The sequence below is a fragment of the Hydra vulgaris genome, chromosome 11, assembly GCF_038396675.1.
Source record: "Hydra vulgaris chromosome 11, alternate assembly HydraT2T_AEP".
Lineage (NCBI taxonomy): Eukaryota > Metazoa > Cnidaria > Hydrozoa > Anthoathecata > Hydridae > Hydra > Hydra vulgaris.
The window spans coordinates 38,229,546-38,254,812 of NC_088930.1; the positions used below are offsets into that span (position 1 = coordinate 38,229,546).

General features: G+C 25.1%; 1 protein-coding gene across 5 annotated transcripts in view; it reads left to right on the forward strand.

Moving 5' to 3' along the window:
• The first annotated feature begins 64 nt into the window (after positions 1–64).
• Positions 65–25,267, forward strand: part of LOC100201272 (uncharacterized) — a 39,430-nt gene continuing 14,227 nt past the window's right edge. Inside the window, exons 1-20 of one of the 5 annotated variants that reach the window (XM_065810997.1) lie at positions 423–470; positions 1,110–1,262; positions 1,782–2,270; positions 4,803–4,874; positions 5,358–5,429; positions 5,556–5,710; positions 11,392–11,604; positions 12,028–12,239; positions 12,557–12,668; positions 12,761–12,933; positions 13,170–13,298; positions 14,196–14,352; positions 14,497–14,655; positions 16,909–17,133; positions 19,756–20,043; positions 20,144–20,425; positions 23,099–23,380; positions 23,481–23,768; positions 24,371–24,658; positions 24,761–25,021. In XM_065810997.1, coding sequence (XP_065667069.1) covers positions 2,092–2,270; positions 4,803–4,874; positions 5,358–5,429; positions 5,556–5,710; positions 11,392–11,604; positions 12,028–12,239; positions 12,557–12,668; positions 12,761–12,933; positions 13,170–13,298; positions 14,196–14,352; positions 14,497–14,655; positions 16,909–17,133; positions 19,756–20,043; positions 20,144–20,425; positions 23,099–23,380; positions 23,481–23,768; positions 24,371–24,658; positions 24,761–25,021 — 3,547 coding nt within the window. In that variant the 5' untranslated portion in view covers positions 423–470; positions 1,110–1,262; positions 1,782–2,091. Of the gene's footprint in view, positions 374–422; positions 471–1,109; positions 1,263–1,781; positions 2,271–2,314; positions 2,427–4,802; positions 4,875–5,357; positions 5,430–5,555; positions 5,711–11,391; positions 11,605–12,027; positions 12,240–12,556; positions 12,669–12,760; positions 12,934–13,169; positions 13,299–14,195; positions 14,353–14,496; positions 14,656–16,908; positions 17,134–19,755; positions 20,044–20,143; positions 20,426–23,098; positions 23,381–23,480; positions 23,769–24,370; positions 24,659–24,760; positions 25,022–25,267 lie in introns of those variants that run through there. The other 4 variants (XM_065810996.1, XM_065810998.1, XM_065810999.1 and 1 more) reach the window with 4 other exon arrangements.

The window sequence follows — 25,267 nt, forward strand, 5'->3', positions numbered from 1 at the left end:
GCGATTCGGTTGTAATTCTCGATAAAGCCCTAAGTTTTTTGATACTCTTTCTGTATCACCAAAAAAAAAAAAAAAAATGCTTATGCGAGCTTTAAATTTCAATTCAGATAACTTTAGAAGATTAAAGACAATGACGAGCGCATTTTTTTTTTACTTATTTGATGCGCTTTAAACGTTTTATAAAACAAAATTTGTGATTAATCTGAATTATTTAAGGCCTGTTGCTATATTGATTCGCTTGAATTAGATACAGAGTAATGATTATCTTTTAAAATAACCGGGTTTGCAAGCAGTCAAAATAAATTTTTATCCAATTACACTCTTCTTAATCGGAAAAGTATTCTTTTGCTTAAATGCTTGAAGATTATCTTGAGTAAGTAAAAATTTTAAATTTACATTTTTAAAAGTTAATCTTAAAAAATGTTAAGCAAACGACTTTTTGTCAATATGTGACGGATATTTTTTGTTTTGTAAGTTCTTGTTTTTTCAATAAACGTATTAGCTACGATTGAAAAATTTCAAGCACGATTGGATTTTGTAATTATTTTTTGTATATAACTTTTTCATATTTATCAAGTAAATTATTTAAAATTCTTAATTTTTTAATTTACAATTTTTGTAAATCTGTCTTGATATCGCGAATATACAAATTTTTGATATTTTTAAAATCTGTTTCATCAATTAGTCTCTAACCTATTATTGGACGGTATTCAAGCTACTTCAATTAAATAAACTATTTGCATATTAATTGAATACTCTTAAACCGCCAAAATCAACTTTATGATTGGCAAGTTATGCTGCATTAACAAAAAATGTTCGCGAGCTATATTAAATGAAGTTAAAACAGCGTTTTGATATAAGATCGTAAATGAAAGCGCGTTCTAAATTCCATATAATTTCATTAGATTTCAAAAATACAAAGCTAAATAGCTTTGATGCAAAATTTATTTTTTATCAAGACATATTACTTTAAATTAATTTAATTATTTAAATTACATAGACCCATAAATTTTTTATTTATAATATGTTTAGTATTATTCATTCATATTTTCTACCAGAAATGTCCCCCCCTTCCTACTAAAATAATAAAATTTTCACTTTATAATAAGGTAATCCAAAGCATCGAACTGCAGTGTTAATAATGGATTACATTAACCGATCTTTGATATTAATCGATCTATGTAAGATCTTCAAATAAACTATTTTAAATACAGGGTATAGTTCAAACTATATTAGTGGCATTAGATGATCAAAAGATAAAGGTACGAATAATACACTTAACTTTGTCGTAAGTAAATCCGTCCAGTTTTTTGATCAAAAAAGTTCATAATTGTATGTAAATAAGAAGGAAATAAATCTCTCTATGTATACATACATATGTATATACATACATACATACATACATACATACATACATACATACATACATACATACATACATACATACATACATATATATAAATATACATATATATAAATATACATACATACATATATATATGTATATATATTTATACTATTTATATATTAATATTATATATATATATATATTATATATATATATATATATATATATATATATATATATATATATATATATATATATATTTATTTATTTATTTATTAACACATTTAAAGCTTTTACTTCCTGTGACAAAGATCTTTTGTATTACAATAATCACAAACGGAGAAGACTGTTTAGACTATTTCTGCGTAACCGTCATTTAAAAAATGTCACTTTGATAAACAAACAACTGTAAATGCTTTTGATTTTTTTTTAGAGTAGTAAAATTCAAAATTTAAAACGGATCAAGAAACGTTGTTTTAATTCATGAAACGGTTGACGTCGAATGTAAACAATAGCAAAAATTCAATGATTAATAATTAAAATTACTTGAAGTATATTTTAAAAGAAATTAGACGAAGAAGGAATTAATAAAACATTGTCCGTTTTTCTAATTTGTGGATATGCTCATTGAAGTTTTGAGACTTTGAAAATCTTATTCTGGTTGCATGGAAAACACCGGAGAAAAGACGGCTAGATTTTCCTAGCTAGATTTTTTATCAAATTTTACTAATAAAGTGTTATCAATGTATTTTATCACTTTTTTAATATTAGTAAGTCTTTTGTACGTAAGTTTATTAGACATTAACGAATGTCAAAGCAAATGGGTATCAACAATCGATGGCGGCTATATATACCGTGTAGACTGCTCAAACCTTGGATTTAAAAACGTTCCAGAAAACATCTCACCGCTAACATCGGAACTGTAAGTTAATAAAATCTCATCATCAAGTTTATGAAGAATGTTCTAAATTTACGCGCTAAATTTTATAGTTTTCCGGAATATAAAACAACATGTTAGCATATTTTTTTAATCAAATTTTCTAAATTCGATATTAGCCCAACATGAAAAAGAGTTTTGGTAACATAAGTTCATCTTATTGATTTTTATAGTTTTTATTAAATAGTTAAAATCTCAGTTATCTAGATTCTGGAATTAGTGTTTGCATCAAGGAAAGTTAACATTAAAAAAAAAAAAAAAAAAAAAAAAAAATATTAAATTAAAAAATTAAGATATTTTTTTTTGCCTAATCTTGTTAAAACGAAAATTAAGACGAACCATATTTTGTTTAAGATCATTAAATAAGAAAAAAAAAAGCTCAACCCTTTGTTTGAATATTCTGTAAGTTATATTACAACAAACATCTGTTTAGCTTTCAAAGTTGTTGTTCACATAATTTTAAGTACTAATATTTATGTTTTCAATTGCAGAGTATAAATTATAAATTTTGATAAAAAGTGTAAACAACATAATTTTTAGAATGATGCCTTATAAATGATGCCTTATAAAGTTTAACTGTAATAAGCTAATAAAAATAACAATAAAAAAGATTTTGCATTCCAAAATTACATAGATCTAATAATTTTTCAGAATAATTGGTCTATGCAAAAAAAAAAAAAAAAAAAAATCATTTTTCAAATATTTAATGATTATTTTCTGTTTTCATATAACATGAGCAACCTAAATTTCATTAGCTTGTTATTTAAACTTAAGTTTTTAAGTTTAATGGTTGTAAAGTGACATTTTCCTTTTTTTTTTATTTTCCTTTTTTATTTTACAATTTTTTATATTACCAAGTTTAACTTACTATCATGTAGGTATGTGAAATGAAGTTTTTAAATTAATAAATTATTAAATTGTTAAATATTTTTGGAAAGAGCATTAATACAGTATTTTTAAAATAAAACATTTATTAAAATCCAACAATTCAAAAAATGTTATGAAATTTCAAGTAACAATTTTTTGATATGGATTTATTAAAGAAAGTGTGGTACAAATTAAGTTTTTGTTCACTTAAATTGTTATGACTTTGTTGATTCTTATCTAAATGCATATAACGTATTAAGAGATAGATGTAAGAGTTAGATATAAATTTAAACTTCTTATGGCCACCTGGCTCAGGGGGTCAAGGGTTCTAGGAGGGGGGGGGCAGGGCACCAAACCACTTATTGTAGTTCCAAATCTTTTCTATCTCAAAAAGTATAACTTTCCATAAATAGAGTTTTTTTAAATTTAAATTTTTTAATTTTAATATACAATAAAATTTTTAGACCAGGGTTACTAAATTAATCATGAAAGTAGTTATGAAGTTCATTTTATTCATATTTTTATTGAATTTATGTTCATATTTTATAGACTCAGTTTTGAGTTTGGAAAAGAAACATATAAATTTATAAAATAAAAAAAATATTTATGTTTTTATAAAATAAAAAAAATTTATAAAATAAAAAAAATATTTATGTTTTTAATATATACATATTTTTATATTTATTTGAAAATTGACTTTCTCTATATAAAACTATCAAAAGTGTACCAAAATGCAAGTTTTTAGCTGCTATTTTGCAAATTGTATTAGAGAAGTTAAATGATATAGTAGAAAAGTTAAGATAAATTTTAATATATATAAAATAGTATATTTAGTTTTGTAAATGTAAAGTTGTAATTTTATTATTTACTGTAATTATATCACATATATATCATGGTCAGAAAGTAATAGCTACAAGTTACAGTCTATTGTAAATAGAAATCTGTAGAATGATAGAAGTAAAGAAACAAAATTATACGTGAAATAGTAATAATCTATTAGTACATTTTGACAGAATAATTTTTATTAAATAGGAACTTTACTATTTTTTTACTATTTGTAGAAACTTCTTCTATTTTATTTATGAGTGTAAATAAACTCTTTAGTTTTTTTTGTTATTCTTTCATAATGTTCTGGATGGTTTTTATTTTTATTTAAAAAAAAAAACTGTTTGACATTAACTTGTTTTTTCTTAGCAAAAATATTATATATTTTTTAAAATCCTTTTTTTTTAACTATCTGTATACTATTGTGATTACCATTTTCTATTATAAATATCTGTCTGCTATTGTAATTACCATTCTTTTGACATTTAAAAAATTCCAGTTTTTATTGGTATAATACACAAGTCATATTTTACTAAATTTTACTAATATACTAATTTATTAATTTTTACTAATGTATTAATATTTGAATTTATATCTAATTAAAAAAGGTGATTGATGGCATATATTTATATTTTTTAAAAATTGTATATTTTACCTTAAATATTAAAAAAAGATTTAAAACATTTATATATGAGATTAAAGTTTATATCCATCAAATAAACTGGTTTTCAAGCTCAGCTATCACTTTTTTTATTCAAATAATTGATGTTACTAATTTATTAACTACTAATGTACTAATGAATTTTTAATTTGTATTAATTTTAGCTTGTTGAGTGGAAACAGTATCTCATACATCGATGACAAGGCCTTCTTTAACCTAACTCCTCTGCGTACACTGTATGAAATAAAACAAAATATTACATGCTTTCTTATGTTTATTAGTTACATTACTTTTTGTTAAACTAGTACTTGTTTAAATCTATTTTAACAGAAGTTTTTTCCATTCATTGTTTGTTTTTGCTGTTTTGTGAAAAAATGTTTGTAATAATAAGTAGCTACAATAACACTTTTTCAGGATTTTTGTTGTAATATTTTCAAATGTAGAAGTACCTGATAATCAGTGATAAAGAATTTACAAATTAGTTTAAACAAGTACTAAGTAACAACTCTTTTAATAAAATAACGTTACTGATTTTATACTTTGACACAATCAGTATTGACATTGACAATTTTTAAAATAACCAAGTCGAGCAGGTTATAGATTTTTAAAAACCTTTTCTCTCTTTTATTATATATATTTTACTTATTGCAATCTGATACATGCATTTTTTTCATGTGATAAATCGATGAACTAGTTATTAATTTTGTAACAAATTTTAGTGACTTAAGAGGCAATGATATTACAAAATTAGAAGAAACAGTGTTTACAAATAACCAGGGACTTAAAAAGTTGTAAGTATTTTTAGTTTTCGAAATTGTTATAAAAAAATGCAGTAGGCTAGTTTTAATAACTAATAAGAACTACTATTGTTAAAATGATTGTGGGAAATATCTAGGTTACTAAACAAATTTCCTTAGGCGTTTAAGTGGCAACAAGCTTCACTGTGATTGGTCAATATGGTGGCTTGTTTCTTTTTTAAAAAAGAATTTGGAGTTCTTCGATGGACAATGCTTTACTCCAATACTTTTACGAGGAAGGAATATTGAATCACTTACTCTGAAGGATCTTGAAAGTATGATATTTAAAATTTTAGTTATTTAAGATCTTAAAGTATGATATTTATAAATTTTAGATATTTATGCTTCATGTTTATAACAACTTAAAAATTATAAAAAATTTTACATGTTACTTTTGATTTAGAAAAAGGTTATATTTGATTAACATAGCAGAGTTGTATTAATATATTTTTCAAAAAAGGGTTTTATTTGTTAACTAATTAGATAAATAGAAATGTTTTTGAAAGTGATGCAGGCTTTTGATAGTTGGCATGCCAGACAATCGAAAGCCTTTTATATGTCAAGATATATAGCCTTTTCACACTGCATCTATCAAATGCACAATAAAATCATTCTCTTATTATAGTTAACAGCAAGATAGAAGAAATCTGATTATCAGAATTTTTCAAGTAGACTCAAGATAAGAAGATTGTTAACTTAAGACCTTTGCTAAAAATTGTAAGAGGATTGTTTGAACCATAGGTCAGAGTAATCTTCAGAGTTTTTAAAAGTTGGAATTGATGCAAATGCCATTTTACAGGAGGTGGGAAAAAAAGATTTGGTTTCAGAAGTCAAAGTGATTTGGATGTTTAACTATAGGTTAACATGTTTCTTTTTATTATCAAAAAGTGTGAGGTCATTAGATTCAAGAGAAGAATTAGAGTTAAAATTTTTTTCAAATAGTTCTGTTTTATTTATGGAGTGGTAATAAGATCAGATCTGTTTCATAGATGAAATGTTAGTCTTCCTTTTTTTTGGTAAAAATTTGAGAACAAAAATTTTATAAAAATGTGGTATATTAGATAATTATTTTAATAAGAACAAAGAGAAGCCAGAACACAAGCTAGGGTTATCTGAAAAACAGTCACATTTGCCTGGGTTTAAAAAAATTAAGAAAGAAATTTTTTTTATTATAATGGCAACAATATTTAAGAGAAAGGGGCTTTGTTAACATGATCAGAAGAAGACTATGTTCTTAGAAAGAAAAAAAATGATTAAGACCAAAAAAAAAATGTTATCAAGTGAAATGCTTTTAAGTATAAGCATGTAAAGAAAAATCAGAGAATTCAATCCTAATTTTGCAATTAATTAGGTTTTACAGGGTGGTTTATAATCTGGGTAAATAGACTTAGTAATGGTGTGTCATCATTAATATTTATATGGAATATTTTGTTTTAAAAGTTTGACCACAGCTGTTATCATGTTTTGAAAACTTGAGCATTTAAAAATGTGCTGAAAAAATTTTTAATTTACATCAGAAATTGATAACTTCGAAACTTTGGTCTATTCTAATGTTTTTTAGACTTAGTAATGATGTGTGATCAATAATGTATATAGTATTTTGTAAAAAGTATGATTGTAAGTAATCATTATTAGTAAGTTACAAATAATGATTATTTGCAATAAACACATTTTATTTGAAATGATTGACAGTATTTTTTTACTAAATGTATTGTTATTTAACTAGCTCATATTTTGTTGAAAACTTCTTGATAACTTAAATCAAATGTGTTTATTTATTAAGCCATTATTAGATATCAGTTGTTACTTTATTTTAAAATCACACAATGTTATAAATATTAAAGTTTCAAAGCTATTTATTCTTAAAGTAAAGATTAAAGTTTCAAAGCTATTTATTCTAAACATAGTTAAAAACAAAGTTGAAAATTTTTCCCTTGAGTTGTAAATTTTTCAGTTTTCGGTGGATTTCATTTTTATTTAGAGTTTTAGTTGTTTAAAGGGATCCCAAACCTCCGAGACATGTTGTGTTCATATTAAAGAGAATGATAAAAAAAAAATGTTTGGGCTCAATTTTTTTTTTATTAAAACAAAGGAATAAATGCATACCAAGAAAAATTATCTTTTTTTTTTAGTTGTAGCTCACCTCTGTTTTGTTGTAGGAGTCAGCATAATCAGGGCCTATTCTAGGAGAAAAATTTGGGCGGCAGTACCCTTTGTCCCTGCAAAATTTAGCAGAAAATCAGCGTTTTTTTAACCAAAAAAAAAATTTGCCATAAAAAAAAAGGTCCTGGAATTTTAATTTGGGAGGCGCCCAAATATGGTCGACGCTGTCGAAAACAGTCTAGAATAGCCCCTGATAATATAAGCTGCAATCTACAGACTTTATTATTTTCTTCAAGCGCATTTTATTCCAAAGAGTTTCAGTACATGGCATCATTGATTTTTTTGTTTGTGTAAAAAATCAAGTATGTAAACAAACAAAAAAATAAATGACATCATGTACTGAATATATATATATATATATATATATATATATATATATATATATATATATATATATATATATATATATATATATATATATATATATATATCTGAATATTGATTTTGCATGGAATCATTGCATTTATTAGTAAGTTGACCTTTTCCAGTAACAGGAGTTTTTATACCTTTGTAAGATTTAACAATGTTATGTAATTGGGCTCCAAAGCGTTTTTGCACATGTCCAATGCATTCAAGCTTAGTTGGTGTTTTTTGCATGGTATAGCAACATCATTAAAAGATAAGGTATCACCTTCTTAAAGTTTTTTTTGTAAATTAGATTAGACTTAACAATTAAATGACTTATTAAAAATATCAACAGCACTAGATTTTTTGTGATTTTTTTAAAGGTGGTGATAAATTTTCCAGTTCATTTTAACTTTTTTTATTTTCTAATTATTTGCATCAAAACAATACTCTGAATTTAACATCATATCGACACACTTATCACCAGATATTGCAGTTAATACCTCATGCAAAAAAGCATGGCCTTTTTGCCAGGAACATTTTGCTAGAAACCATTGTAAAAAGGTTTTGTCTAGCGCAAAAGCCCAAAATTATCAGGTCACAAAATCTCGTATTTCAGCTAACAAAATTAGGCTCCAGAGACATCTGGAGTGTTTATTATAAAGGTAATAGCTGATAGTTTTTTTCATGCATTAGATAGATGTGGAGAGGTTAAAGTTATCACTCTCAACATTTCTAAAGCCTTTTTTAAAGTTTGGCATGCTGGACTTCTTCATAAGCTCTCTTCTTATGGTGTATCGGGTAACATCTTTAATATTATAGAATCACTAATTGTAGTATCAAAGTTGTCCTTGATGGAATGCTCTCTTCTTCATTTCCTCTAACTTCAGGGGTTCCTCAAGGTTCTATCCTTGGCCATATACTTTATTAAATTTTCCAAATTATTGATCTCTCAGAAATACTCACATCTATGGTGTCATTGTTCACTGATTATACTACCATTTATTCTTGTCTTGATAAGAAGTCAAAACTCTCTGGCTGTTTGGAGGAGCATTTGAGCTTGATCTCACTTCTGCTACAGCATGAGGCTCTCAGTGGCTCGTCTTCTAGGATTAGCTCTTACTTCCAATCCGTCTTGGAAACCAAATCCATTGCAAAATTAGCATCTTTTCAAAATTGGAGTGGATCTTCGAATGATGCCCTTTCTTTTTTAGGCAAGGTGCAAAAACGTTTATAAACGTTAAAAAGAAATTATATCACTACTATCTTAAGTAATATTTATTAGATTAACATCTTGAGAAAACCAAAGTTTTTGACCAATAATCTGATTAGCCAGGGAGCGTGTACCTATTATCAGACCACTTTTGTAAAAAAATCTGATGTTGCAAAGAAAAACATGTTGAACAATCTTTTGGCCTAAAAATATTTTGCTTTTTGCAGGGTTTTTAACAGAAAATTTTTTATTGAATTAATTTGTTCCAAATAGTTTTTCAGCTTTTTAGAAGAGTAGGGATAAAACAATATTTAAATGGTTTTCTGAAAGTTTCAGAGATTTCAGATAAGAGACTTTTCAAGTTTATATAATGGAGCAGCATGCAAAAGAACTTAATGTATTGAATGAGCTGGCATTGTAATAAGTTCACCAAGTCTTCAAAGAGTTTTGGAAAATGCACAAGACAACATTAAGTTAACTTCATAGAATCTGTATCAAAAGTCATTGTATTGATTTAGTTGTACCAAAAGTTAACGGAAAAGCTAGCTGAAAATGTTTTTACTTTGCTGAAAAAGTTAGCTGAAAAGTTAGCTGAAAATGTCTTAACTTTGGTGATGTTCAATCAACATTATGAACAAAAAGTGTAATTTAATAATGCTAGTAACATTGTTTAGTTATGTATTGTTTGATTATAAAATATAAAAATAGTGTTGAGTTTTTATGAATCTGTTATGAATTTAAATCTGAAACATAAGTATTATTTAAAGAGAAAAAGAGCTAAACTTAAATCAATTTTTTAAAACAATTACCTGATATTAAAAAAAAAAGTTATTTTTAAAATTATTTTTACTAATATTCAAAGACTTAACGCTATACTGTTTTAGTAAACTTTTTGCATAAATATGTATTGACATGAATATATATTTATAACCATCTACATAAAAACAAATTTGATCTTGTTGAATGCCTTGTATTTACTTATTAAAAGATAACTAGTTTTTGACTTTTTGTTCTGGATTTAATCTATTTAACAAATATACACTGTGTAGAAACTATATGGTTTTTTACTCAGCATTATGATAACTATTACCTAATTATAACTTTTGGCCAGGCAACTAAATTTTCTCTCCATTTAAAAATTAAAAGTCAAAAAAAAGATTAGTAAAAAAATCAGAAACTTTCACATGCTGAATAAATAAAAGGAGGGGGAGGGGGAACCCTTATTAAGCTTGTATAGTTTTAGATTTTTTTTAATTTCAAAAAAAGATTAGGTTGTTTTCCTGAGTTTAATAATTTTCTTCTAGTGTTTTGGTCTTATTAGCTTTTTTAAAATTCTGACTCTCCTGTTTATACCCCCCCCCCCCTCATTTATAAGATTTTAGAAATATTTCTGATCCTCCCATTTATTAAGACCCTCCTTCTCCGTTTATTCGGCAGCCAAGAGTAAGAGTTTATTTTGTCATGAGAGTAAATACACAGTTAAAAGAATTTAAACAGATGTCATGAATTTTTAACTTTTCTGAAATGAAAAACATATTCAGTAACATTACTGAGTCGTACTTCATACATTGTTTGTGTTCTGTTATCCACTTCTACAAGACTAAATTAGCAAAAAACTTTTTTTGCATTTAATAATCTTTTGGCAATTTTTCTATTCACTTTTTGTCTGAAAGTAGTTCCCTGTTAATAAAATAATAAGCTTCTACTATTGACAATTTGGTATTATTAAATTCTCAATGATGTCAAAGGAGAGAGAAAGGTGTCAAAGCCACTTCTGGTTTCTGGTTTAATATTATTGAGAAGACTAAAAAATTTTGTGCTTTCCATTGGTAAAGAATGAAAAAGAATAAAGTAGGCAGTTTTTGTTTGCTTCAGAGCATCAATAGTACTTTGATTTTTTATACCTAATTACAATGTAGAGCATGTTTCTTTTTTCTTAAATTTTTTTTTCTCTTAAATGATTCTCTTATTAAAAAAAATTATTAAAACAATTTAAAATACAAATATAAACTTAAAAAATAAAAAAAATAACTTCTACTGGACAAATCGTAGCAAAATTAATTTTTTACTACTTGCTTGATGGTTTTATATTATATGATGATTATATATATATATATATATATATATATATATATATATATATATATATATATATATATATATATATATATATATATATATATATATATATATATATATATATATATATAATATATATAAAATATATAATTTTAGTTGATTGCTTAAGTGTCAGCAAGCTAAGAAATGCTGTTTTGGATGGGGATTATCCAATGACAGTTTTTAGAAAAGATAAATCAACAACTGAAGTGGTGGTTTACTGTCACAAAATGAATTCTACTGAACCAAAGGAGTATTTAACACTTCCCTCTGGTGAAAAACAAAATTATGTAGAAGTTTCAAAGCAATGTGATTCTGTGACTGACCAAGGTAAAAAATTGCTTATATACGTTGAACTTAAGTAATTGCTGACCAAATTACCAGTTGGTAAAATATAAAATGGAAAAAAGTATTAAAATTTTATTATTACTATAAATTAATGGAAATAAGATAATAAATTCTAGCTTTGTTTTTTCTCATATAAAAAAAATTCTTTCAGAACTTATTTATGAAATAGTGAAAATCTCATTTATATATATATATTTTTTTGTGTAGGTATTTTCCGACTTTATTTTTAAAAAATTGTGGCGATATTTAATTTTTGACATAGAAATATGGTTTAACCTGATATTTATTTCTGAAAAATATTCTAGGTTTTCTGTGTAATACTAGTTTATGTGTGTTGTAATTTTTAAGTTCTCTTATAATGATGTTTAGTAAAGGTTTTGTTCGGAAAAATATGTATGTTTTTAGGATTAAAAGAAATGATTGAGCATCTAACTGCTTTACATTCTAATTTTACTCGTGTGCGTTTGTTTTTAAACAATCTGACTTTAAGCACCACAGATACAACATTTAGTACAAACCCTAGTTTTTTTTTCGGTCAACCTTCTATATGTGCTGATAAACAATGTTTGTCTGGAAGATCTTTTTCTGATTTACGTGGGACGCCTTTTTATTTCAAGGTAAGTTTTTAAATTGCAAACAACTACATTACTTTATACAATGGTACAAAGTAATGAAGATATTTTCTTTTATTCTTTTATATAATTTTTTTTATACATAGATATTGCTCGCCTAAGCTCAAATTTTTAGTGGATGTATTTCTTGAAAGTTATTCTTATTGCAATTTTATAATTTTTATTTCAAACTGCAGTTTTAAGCTTCCATTTTTATTAACCTTTTTTAAGTACAAACCTAAATCTAAAATAACAATCTAAATTTTTATTTTGCTTATATGTTTAATCAATTGTATTTTAACATTTGTTCTTATTGTTTGTAGAGTTCAAAGCAAATTATCATGTTAAATGAATGTAACACTCAATGTGGAAAATGTGATATAAAAACTTTTTTGGAACTTGATTTTATAGATAGCGACAGGCAACCCTTTTTAGGTGATTTGTTGAAGAGTAACATTTTTGAAACATTATCTTTTCATTTTTTAACATTTATTACGTTTTGTAATAAATTCTAAATTATGTTTCAGCTTGCACACGTCCTATTGGCATGCAGAGCAACAAGATATTAAACGAACATATTACTGCTTCATCAAACGCAGGACAATCATTTTCACCATACTATGCACGTTTAAATTCACCAAATGGATGGTGTAGTGGTAGTAACGATGTCTTATCATATCTTCAAATTGATCTTGTTAAGGTAACCATTATTATAGGAAAATAAATAAAAAATATATATATTATATTGAACAAGCATATATTTTTTTAACTTTTTTTTTTAGTAAAATTTTATAATTAATTAATTTTAGTTATTTTATCTTAAATATATATTAGATACAATTATTATTTGTTAATATAACAATTTAAAATTAATCATATTTAAATATTTTTGTTGAAGAGTAATAATTTAAAAGCAATATTAAAACTTTTTTTTAGTTAACTGTAGTCACAGGGATTTCAACACAAGGTCATCCAGATAGGTCTAATTGGATAACGTCCTACAAGTTGTTTTACTCCAAAGATGATGAAGAATATCAAGTCTATAAAGAATTTGGTGAAGATAAGGTTACTTTTTTTTTTATAAAGGTTTTGAACTTTTTTTAAAGTTATTTTTCTTTTACTTTTATACATTTTATTTACTAAAACTTATGTTTGTATTTTACATAAAGATTTTTTGATCTGTAGGACTTTTTATAAAGTTTATGTTTGTGTCTATTAAAGCTCGTGTTCTATGCCTATTAAATCTTATGTGTTGTAGTTGAAGACATAAGTGGATGAAGGTGTTGTGTTACACCAATATGGAACTGAGATATTAGGAGTTAAAGTTTTGAACACATATTGTTCTAGATATTTTTATATAGCAAAGATATGTTAATATTTATGGAGGGATATAGTAACCAATTTTTATGTTTTTTGTGTATTTGTGTATGTAATATTTAATTGTGAATATTAATATAAAATTTAAAAAGTGGAATTTTGTATTTTTGCGACATAACGCCTTCATCCACTTATGTCTTCAATTATTAAAGCTTTAATTATGTTGTGTTATTATTGAAGGTTATGTTATGTGATTATTAAAGGTTATGTTATGTGGTTATTTATTAAGTTGTTAGATTTAGAAAAAAAATTTTTAAACATTGTAGCTAAACTGGACTATCTTTGTTAATATTTTTTTTTTCCACTTGATTACATTTGTAATAAAATTGGAATAATTTTGAAGTAAGATGATTTTAAATTTTCATAAAAAATTATTTAATTTAAAATAATTTTTTTTTATCAGTGACTGATCAGATGATCATAAGAATTATTTTCTGAATAACACGACTTGAAGGAATAATATATATATATATATATATATATATATATATATAGATAGATATATATATAAATATATATATATATTATATATATAAATATATATATATATATTAAAGAAACAATGATGCTGTTATTCATATTTAGATTTTAGAAGGAAACATTAATTCAAACTCTGTGGTGACACACTGGTTTTTACCTACTATTCAAGCTAGGTTTGTTAGAGTGAACCCATCTACTTGGAATGATGATATGTCAGAGCATAAATTATGCATGAGAGTTGAACTGTATGGTTGTTTAAATGGTATACAGTGAATTAACAGTAAAACTTAAAATAGTTTTCTTGTTATATTATATAATAGTTTTATTGTTAATAATAATCTGACTGTATTAAAGTTTTTTCTCGATACATTAGCAAAATCTAAAATTTTTAATTTTCCTTTTTTAGTTTTTTCTTCATACTTAATCCAAAATACAGACAAGCAGTGCATATATTCAGACATTATTGGTAATAAAGAAGAACATTTATTGAAAATGAATTCAAATTGTGCTGGCGATAGATACATGTTTACTTTTAGCAACGATAAAGTGCAGCATACAAAATCAGGTGTTTATCTTTATAATTTTAAATTATGTTTAATGTATTTTCAATTTACTAAAATTTATAGGAGAGACCTGAGCTAGTTGGCTGCAGTTTTAGTTTTTAAACTTTGTGACTTTTAAGTGATTTTTTTTGAAAATATCAAACTGCAGTTCAAAAGTATTTGGCAATCATATTTAACATATTTAATTATCATATCATATTTATCAATATTTAATTATCATATCATTATTGTATTTAAGTGTTGAATATTTAAAAAAATACTTTGTGACCAAACAGAATATCCAAAAAATACTTTGTGACCAAACAATATCCAAAAAATACTTTATGATCAAACAAAATATCCAAAAAGACCCAAGCTATAAAAACGTATTATTTAGTGCAAAAATTATAGAATTTTAAAAGTTTTATTTTGAGAAGTATTTTAAGCAAAAATTTATTATTCCTATGAGCTGGTAACAAATAATTGTTTGCTTATTAGGCCCAGACATTAGCCCACTTTTTTTCCAGTTAAAACAATCCTCAATAAAAATTTATTTATTTTTATGTAAAATACAACTTTTTCAATATTTTTGCTAAATTAAAAAAAAAAAAAAAGAGTTAAAAAAATATTTTTCCATAGTAAATAATAAAAGCCATCTAGCCATGTGTTCTTAAAAGATTGCCAACTAACCCCAAAAAATGGCCTACTAGTCCTGAAAAATGACAGCTTTAAAAAAAAAATCTAGCAGCAAAGAGTAAATCAATTGCAATTGAATTAAAAATAAAGTGCAAAAACTTTTATGTGCATGTGTGAATCACTACTATACTACACTGAGATTAGTTAATTAGGAAGCCCCATTTTGGATTTGATGAAAATTGAATGGGGATAGGGTTTGGGGTCAGGGATAATTTGTTGATGAATTTTAATTTTATAGTTTTAGTGAGTGAGGGTTTGTTTTTAATTTTCAAGAGTGAGTTTATTTACTTTAATTTATCTTAACAATTGAAATAAGATTACACATGTTTCAGCAGGGATTATGCTGACCCTAGTGTTTCTTATTTATATTATTCCTGTGGTACTCCTAAGCTCTCAAAAAGAACACACAAAGATTGCTTTTTTACTTTTGCATTATGGGAGAGAAATTTTTTTTTATTGAGACACCAAAAGTATATGCATACTTTTGCAAAAAAGCAAAATAAAGCCATTTTTTTAAATGAATGTTTTTATTCACTTTACCTCACAACTGTTTTTAGTTAATTGTGTTTTTATTATGTGTAATATGTGTTATTATTATGTGTAATACGTGTTATTACTATGTGTAATATATGTTATTACTTTGTTTAATATGTGTTATTATTATGTGTAGTACGTGTTATTATTATGTGTAATATGTGTTATTACTATGTGTAATATGCGTTATTACTATGTTTAATATGTGTTATTGTTATGTGTAATATGTGTTATTATTATATGTTATTACTATGTTTAATATGTGTTGTTACTTTCTAATATGTGTTATTGTTATACCACATATTACCAAGAAAGCCACCTATATAGAGTGAGACAAATTCCAGTTGCTTCAATACATTTGATTTATACACAAGTACAATCACAAAATATTATTTCCTTTTTTTTTTTGTTGTTGATAAAATTCAGTGGTTACTTGTCAAAACTACAAATTAGTGGTTATTTTAGAAAAAACATTTTGTTAATATTTTTGAACAATGGTTAGTTGCAGGAAAATTGAGTGCCCAAAACTTTTTCAGTGAAACAAGAACGTCAACTGAAGACCTGACGCAAGTCAAGAAATAAAAAAATGTTGAAAAATCTTTTGATTATAATCAAAAAACCTTTTTTATTTTTAGTTAAAAATGTCATTTTCTAAGCAATAAAATCTTGAGTAATTTTTTTTTTCAATATAAATTATAATTATTAAAAATTTTTATTTAGCATTTAGGGTCACATAGCATAATTCAGATTTGAAGTGGTCTCCCAAACCCAATTTCATTTAAAAAGAATTTAAAAAGTTGCTTGTGAGAACCAATAAGAAGTTTTAAGAATAGGGCAATAGGGAATAGATCTTTTTGTTAAGATAGGGGTTTTATGTATCCTATTAAATGTTTTAGAAACAATAGCTACATGGTCAATGAGCCTTTTTTTCTAGACCATCCAATACACTAGTTTTGGAAATTATCCTACCAATAGTGCAGCACTTTCTTCTACCATTAATTAACAAAAAAAGGTATGGTTATGTGAATTTTTTTTTTTATTATTAGGTTTATGTTTGAGTATCAATTCAGAGTCAACTTTCATTCTTACTTCTAACTGTGCAACAACAAATTTGATGTTTCAAACAGTTGAAAGTCATGACATGTTTTTAATCAAAGATTTAAATGGTAATTGTGCGAAAATTTTTGGCAATGTACAAAATAGGTTCTTAAATGCTATTTGGCTTAAATGTGAATCAGGGGGATTTAGTAGATTGAGGTTAACTAACAATGGTAATACTACTTTTTTATGCTATTTTAATGTTTTTTAAAAGTTTAGTATTTAAATAAATCTTAAATTTAAACTCGATTTGTTATTTGTCATTTAATAAGGTTTAAATTACAAACAACAGCTAATTGGGTAAGTAACAAATAACAACTGTTTGGGTTTTCTTTAAGTTATGATAAATATTTTTATTTGCACACTTGAGAATTATATGAAAATAAGTTTAGTGATTTGTGAATATTATAAGTTGTTAAGAAAATTTGAATGTTAAAACATAAACAAACAAAAAAGTCACATAAATATAACGCAGTGAAAAGAATGAATGGATTTGGAAATGAACTATAACAAACTAAGATAAAATACAATATCGCAATAGCTGTATTTGTTATAACTTTTTTGTCCCTTTTTTTCTCAAATAGCAAAGTTTGCTGTGTTTTTTGCATTCTAACAGTTCTAATAATCTTTTAACAGTTCTAATAACCTAAATCTTATTGCAGTTTATCACTCCTATTGGGGCATTAACTCTACTCATCTAAAAACTTTAAAATTGTTACAAGCTCTTATCGATCAAAATCTTGGTAAATTTGAGAGACTTATACTGTGTGGGAACCTGAATGAAAGTATTAAAATTTTCTTATTTCTAATTTGCTTAGTCAACTTGTTTTCCACACATGGGTGTAACATTCTTGATACAATTGTCACTAATGTAACCGAACTGTATAACAGCAAAAAAGCTCTGCCCTCTAGGCTGTGCTGATCACTGCACAATTTCGCTGGATTCTGTGTTGCCAAATTGTAGAAGATTTCTATAAAAAAGTTCAGTATTTATAGTTTATTATTATATTTATTATTTATTGTTTATTTATTAACTGATCAACATTCTTTTAAAATCATAATAATTTTGATTCCATTGTTTCTTTTTTTAGTAAGTATTTAATGAAATGATTAATAAATGTTACCTGAAGAATAAAGCAATACTACTAGTTCTTTAAATTAAGTTTTCTTTTGTTTCTTTATGATAACAAAAAGTTAAAAACTATGAATACAAATGAATTCAATAGAAAATGTACAAATATATTCAAACATTTATAAGGTCAGAGAGGTGGAATTTAAAAATAAACTTTCTATTTTAAGATATATTTTATGAAATAAATACTTATATGGAGAATTTGGAATTCATTCTAGAAAAGAATTTTGAAGAATTATATTCAAATGTATGTATTGTATATCAAAGATTTTAACAATACCCATTCCTGCTGCTTATTGTGAATGATCATTTTCAAAACTGAAGTTATTTAAAATTTATCTATGGTCTACAATGTTATAGGAAAGACTTTCAGGATTAGCAATATTGTTGGTAGAAAATGCAACCTCCAGAACAATTGATTACAATGATATAATTGATGAATTTGCAAGCAAAAGGGCTAGAAAAATTGGTTTATAAATTCTTTGTAACCCACTGAAAATAAAAATGACAATCATTAAAAAAAAAATGCTTTAATTTAATAATTTTTTAATGTTTAATTTTGCATTATTATATAATTTATATAAAAGTATTTTAATTAAAATTCTTTGATAAAAATCATAAGAATAATAAAAAACCTAAAGTGAGCAAAGCTACATAAAAAGAGGACCATTGATAACTGGAAACATGGACCAACATGTCAAAGTTTTGAATCTGTGGTTTCAAGGGAAGATTGTTTGTCCAAAGAAAAGTAATTGAATGTATGATAAAACAGTGTGCATTATCAACTGTGAAACATTGTGGATGTAGTATTAAGGTGTGGGGATGTTTTGGTCAGAATGCCACAGGTCACATTCTCTGTAAAAGCAGAGAAAGTAATGACAAAAGTAGTTTGTTTGGACAATTATAAATTTAATGCCATTCATTTATAATTGTCCAAATAAACTGATCCAACATTCCAAAGGTGTTGGATTAATGGCTTCCCATTAATCCAACACCTTCGGAATATTGGATTAATGGGAAGCCATTCATTTTTTTTTAGAAGAAAACAACCCCAAGGTTAAATTCAAAACATATTCTTCAAAACATTTTATAAGTTATTCGAGTGAGTTAGAGAATAATCAAGTATTAAATAGAATGGTTGGCTTCCCAGTCACAAGATCTCTCTTCTGTAGAGATGAATTAAAAGAAATGTCAAAAACTAATGTCTAATGATGTAAAAGATGTGGAAAAAACTTATTAGTGAGTAGCATAAAATTGACTTTGGCAATTCAATAAGTCTTTAAGTAGAATTCCAAGAGTATGTAAAGCTGTTATTGTTGCTTACGGTAATAAATAGGCAACTAAATTATAAACTAATCTGTATTATAATAATATATAACTAATATGTATGTATATATGTATGTATGTTTGTTTGTTTATTTGTTTGTTTGTATGTATATATACATGTTATTAATGATACCTCTTATGCAGATAAATCTTTATTGATATATAAAAAAGTAATAATGATAAATTATAAAGAATTTAATCATGTAGTGAAACTATTAATAAAATATGCAATATCAATGTTAATAAATAATTATAACATAGCTTTTTTAAATTCACATAAGATTAAGTTTAAATTCAAAAGATTTTCCTTTATATGAATTGAAAATATTATATTCAGGTACTTCTGCTATTTCGCCCCGGTTTAATGAAGTATCAGTCATGTTAAACATTAAAATGTTCACTGATGTCAAACTAACTTGTGAAGCTTATTCTGATCCTATTTCGATTTACAGATGGCGTAACATACAACCTAATACCAATGTTGTTAAACATGATCTTATGTCTACTACAAGAATTAGCTTTTTTGAATTTGAAAATATCACATGGGAGGATGGTGGCTTATATGTGTGTGAAGCTTGGAACTTTGAGGGATTTGCTACAAAAACTTTTGATGTATTTGTTCAACGTTAGTATCTGTTCAACAATTTACTAATTTGTTCTTTATTTATTTTATTTTTATTGTTTAATTCATGTTTTTATCTCAATTTTTAATCTTTTTTTTAAAGCTATTCAATGGTTTCATACAAAACCTTCAAGTCAAAGAGTTCTTTATGGTAACTCTATGTACTTTGACTGTATTTCTCAAGGATATCCAGAACCTAAGGTTTCATGGTTTTTAATGAATGAAGATACAAGCTCTGCTGTTGTGTCAGATGACAGAATAAATATATTTCAAAATGGTACACTATTTATAAAATCAGTTAGTATTGTGGACGAAGGAAACTATACCTGTAAGTCATCAAGTCCACGCCTTGAAGCAACTGTGTTTGCAACATTGGATGTGTATGGTATATCCATTTTGCTACTTTTTATGTGTGTATTTGTGTTAAAGAAAATTTTATTTTTCTGTAATAAATGTTGTATAACTAGATTGTTTCTGTCCCAACCAATTCTTATTTGATATATGAATTAGAAGAACCAACCCAAATATGAAAACAATATTTTATACATGGGCAAATAAGAGATTTATAAAGATAGAAAATTAATGGTATAATTTATAAATAATAATATAGAATAAAAATAAAGAATATATAGAATGGTGATAAATTGAGGTAGAGAATGCAAAATTTTATTTTTACAAATAAGAACATTGTTTGATATTGGAAAGCTTCATGGAAAAGCAACTAATACAAAAAACTACTGTTACAAAAAATATTGATAAAACAGAAAAGTGTGATAAAGCAGTGAAGATGCAGAAAACACTAAACTGAATAAAAAAGAATTTTTAACTGTTGTTAAAAATTCTTTTTTATTTAAACAGAGCAGTAATCTTTATTGGTATTGCTCATGCAATAGCAAAAGATAAGATACAATTCAGTGTCCAAACTTGGATTTTGACAAATGACATACTACTGTTAATAGTTAAGAGATAATTGTGGCATAACTACACTAACAAATATCTGAAAATGGATTCACAAAAAGTTTTTAGGTTATACATCTGACATCATATTTCTGTAAAATTTAATAGTACTAAAGCGGCTAAAATAAGAAAAATGTTTCAGTTTAAGGTTTAAGAAGTTTGTTAAATAAAAAAGACTCTGTTTTTTCATCAGTATTAAGTGCTACATTTGAAGAAGAAATATATAATACAGATATTGATAATGCTGTAAAAGTAGAAAAAGTTTATTTGGATTGCAAAATATGTTACATGGACTCTTTTAAATTGTGTTGCTGGGATATTGATGATTTACCCTATGTTAATCAAGTTCTTTAATGCTTGTAATGCAGAAGATTAGGACCCAATACAGGCCTTGTTGTGATATTTTATTGCGTAAAGCAAGTAAATGTAGCTTTACTCAATATATTTACATCGTTAAAAATTAAGTTATGTTAGTGGCATATTTTAATTTGATACCACATTAAAATCATTTCAAGTCTTTATCTTTATGAAATATTTATAAAATATCTTTAAATTAAACAATATTGTTTAAAAAAAGATTGTCGATAAAATTTCAATATATTATTTAAAAAATTCCCTTGTTTTAAAAAACTTATACTTATTTAAACTTATACTATTTATTTCTTAAAACATTTGTTTTATACTAATAAACTACACTTAAACAAATATAACTTACATCATTACTTTTTGTATTTAATGTCTTAAATTACCATTGGCTAAAAAGTAATTATAATTTTTTTTGGAAAAAAAATTTGTTTTTAGTTAACATATTTTCAACAATATATATACCACCATTGTCAATGATCTTGTTGTCAAGCTAGATAGATGAGTTGTGCAAAGACAATAGGATCATGATAGTGTCCATTTGCTGAACTAGCTGACTAATATTCAATTTGTGTGGTTTCCACTGAGTTTTGAAGTCTTTTTCATTTTATGCAAGCGATATTCTATAGTACTGCAGGCCTTGTTTTAAAGCGTTATGCATAAAACGATTTATGTACGCTTTAAGCAATTTTACGTAAGCGGTAAGCAATTTTGGTTAAGTGACTTTTTATCTTTTTTTAACTTTTAAATTATTCTATAAGCGGTAAGATAAAAGAAGTAATTAATTTTTAAAAAAGCACATTAACTTTTGAATGACATATATGTAAAAATATTTGTTACTAAAGTTTGAATGACAATTATGTTAGATATAAGAACTATTTATCAATTAAAAAAACCCAATTAAAAGTAAAAATTTATTTTTATTTTTTAATAAAAATATATAATTTTATTCTGATAAAAGAAATATATAATTTAATTTAGATTTAAAAAACATATAATTTTGATTTAAAAAATATATTTACCTTTAAAATATTTAAAAATAAAATTAATTGTTTCTTTGGTTTCCTTTCTAAACATTTTTTTTTTAAATTAAAATTAAATTTTAAATAAACAGCTGTCACAAATTTGCACAAAATTACCACACAAATTAAACTTTTTTTTTAATTATGCAAGTTAAATCGCAGCGATTATTTTTTAATAACCGATATATACAGCGATATAATTTTAATAAATGTTTGGAAAAGTAATCTTTGCTTTCACAACATAATCGTTAATAAAATAATGTGATAGTGACACAGTGGTTAAAGTACTTATCTTTTGTGTGAGAAGTTTTGAAATTGTTTTTTTACCTCCTGGTTGTATCTACTCAACTTGCTTCTCTGTGAAGGGAATTTATTTTTGTACCTCTTGGTTGTATCTACTCAACTTGCTCCTCTGTGAAGGGAATTTTTTTTGTACCTTCTGGTTGTATCTACTCAACTTTTTATTTTTGGAATTTATTTGTAAAGATTATAGTTAAAAGTTTGCGAAGTTCTGAAATAAAAATGAAAAAATTTTTTAACTAAATTAAAAAAAAAATTTAAACTAGCTCACATTTAAGAAGAATTTTTTTTCTTTTTAATTCATCTTTTATATAAAAGATTTTAAATTTTTAAATAATCTGAAGATTTTAATTTATGTTATTTATGAAGTGTTTTTATATGTTTTTGCTATTTTGTATTTTTGTTACTTTTTTTAGCGACTCAAAGTTTTATAAAGGTTCCAGAATCGCAAAAAGCCTTATACAGTCATAATGTTTTTTTTGAATGTGTTTCTGAAGGTCAACCTAAACCTCTTGTATCATGGTACTATAAATTAAATGGCAAGACTAATGAAATCAAAAATAGTTATAAATATTTTATTTCTGATCAAAATAGTTTGACAGTTCGCAATCTAACTTATGACGACAAAGGAGAATATATCTGTGTCTCTAAAAGTCCAAGATTGATTAGAAATGTTTCGGCTGAACTTGATGTTTATGGTACATTTATAAGTCATTTAAAATTTACAAAAATAGAAATCCTCATTAATAATTTTTTATTTTTAAATTATTGTTTAAAGTTTTTAATAATTTTTTGCAGTTACTCAAGAATTTTTAGTCAAACCAACTGATGCTAATATTTTGTATGGTTCTGATCATATACTTGATTGCAATGTAACTGGTGTACCTATGCCACATCACTTGTGGGTTTTTAATAGTATGTTTGATATTAATCAAGGAACAATAATTAGCAATGAAAATAACCAAGTTTTTCCAAATGGCAGTTTAGTTATTAAAAATGTAACTAGAAAAGATTCAGGAAATTATTATTGTGTTGCTTATAGCCCTGGCATGTCAACAAATGTTTCTTCAAAAGTAAATGTTATAGGTATGTACTTTTTAAGATTATTTTTTACACACACATGTGTATATATATAAAATTTAAATCCAATTTTTTCATAAAAAGAATTTAAAAAAAATGTTTTTTGGCTATAATTAAAGTCCTTCATATCTAGATATTAGATGCCCAAACTTAAATCCTTAGTTGATGAATGTTCTAAAACTCCTAGATGGCTATTTAATATGATGTCATCATCGACATTTCATGCCAGGCTAAGTATGCAAAGATGTGTATTTACACTGGTGCACATATGTATATATACATTTTAAAATATAAGTTATACATCAATATATCAGATTTTTTTTTGAGCATAAAACTTTATAATTAAAAAAGTATTTTAAGTTTTTTTTTTTTTTTTAAATTTTTAATGATATTATTTTTTTAGTATTTATAAATAAAAACCGTTAAATATATTATGTTTACCATAGACCTTTATGTTTAGCCATATATGCTGGGCATATATGGCTAAAAATATTTTATCAATAGATTTAATTAAATTTAAGTGGATAAAAAATGTGTTGGAAATATTATGTATCAAACCATTTTTTAAGTTTTCATTGTGCAATTGTAAACTTTAATGTTATTTTTAGTGACACAAAAGTTTACTTATGTACCAACTTCTCAAATATCATTGCATGGACATTCTGTTTTATTTGATTGTCAATCAGAAGGTATACCTCCACCTTTAACATCTTGGTATTTTCACAGTCTAAATTCTAATAAACCTGAGCAAATTGTTTTGAACGATCATTATAATGTTTTGCAAAATAATAGTCTTCTTGTACTGAATGCACAAGATGCAGACGAAGGAAACTTTATATGTGTATCAACTAGTCCAGGATTAATTACTAATGTTTCTGCTGAACTATATATTTACAGTAAGTTGAGTTAAATTTAATAGTCAAATAAATTACTAGTTTTTTTTTATTTTAGTTTTATTTTATTTTTTTAAAGTTCATAAAAAACTTATTTTTAATTAGGTGTTCCCAAAATAACACTTTCTGCGGTTAAGTCAGATATATTGGTTGGTCAGTCTATTGAGATTATTTGTAATGCTATTGGTGATCCAACGCCTATTATTCAGTGGTATAAGCTGTTTGGTAATACTGAAGAAATTCCTATCAGTAATAAAGAAAGATTAATCTTTTTAAAATCAAAAAAAGAAGATGCTGGAACATATATATGTGAAGCAAAGAATGTTGTTGGAATTGATAGAGGAATTTTTGAACTTCAAATTCAAGGTTTGTTTATTTTTTTATGATTTTTTTTTCTCTTCATAAAACTGAGTTTATTTGGAAAATAATAGAACATTTTTCCTAAACAAATGAAAATAAGTTGTTTTTTATATTATTATTATTCATTAACCATTCCATAACCAAATATTAATTAACCATTAACCAACCAGTTTTTTGACACTAGTTTTTCCATTAACCATTAACCAACCAGTTTTTTTTATCAATTTATAGCAAATTCATTACTGTTTTCAC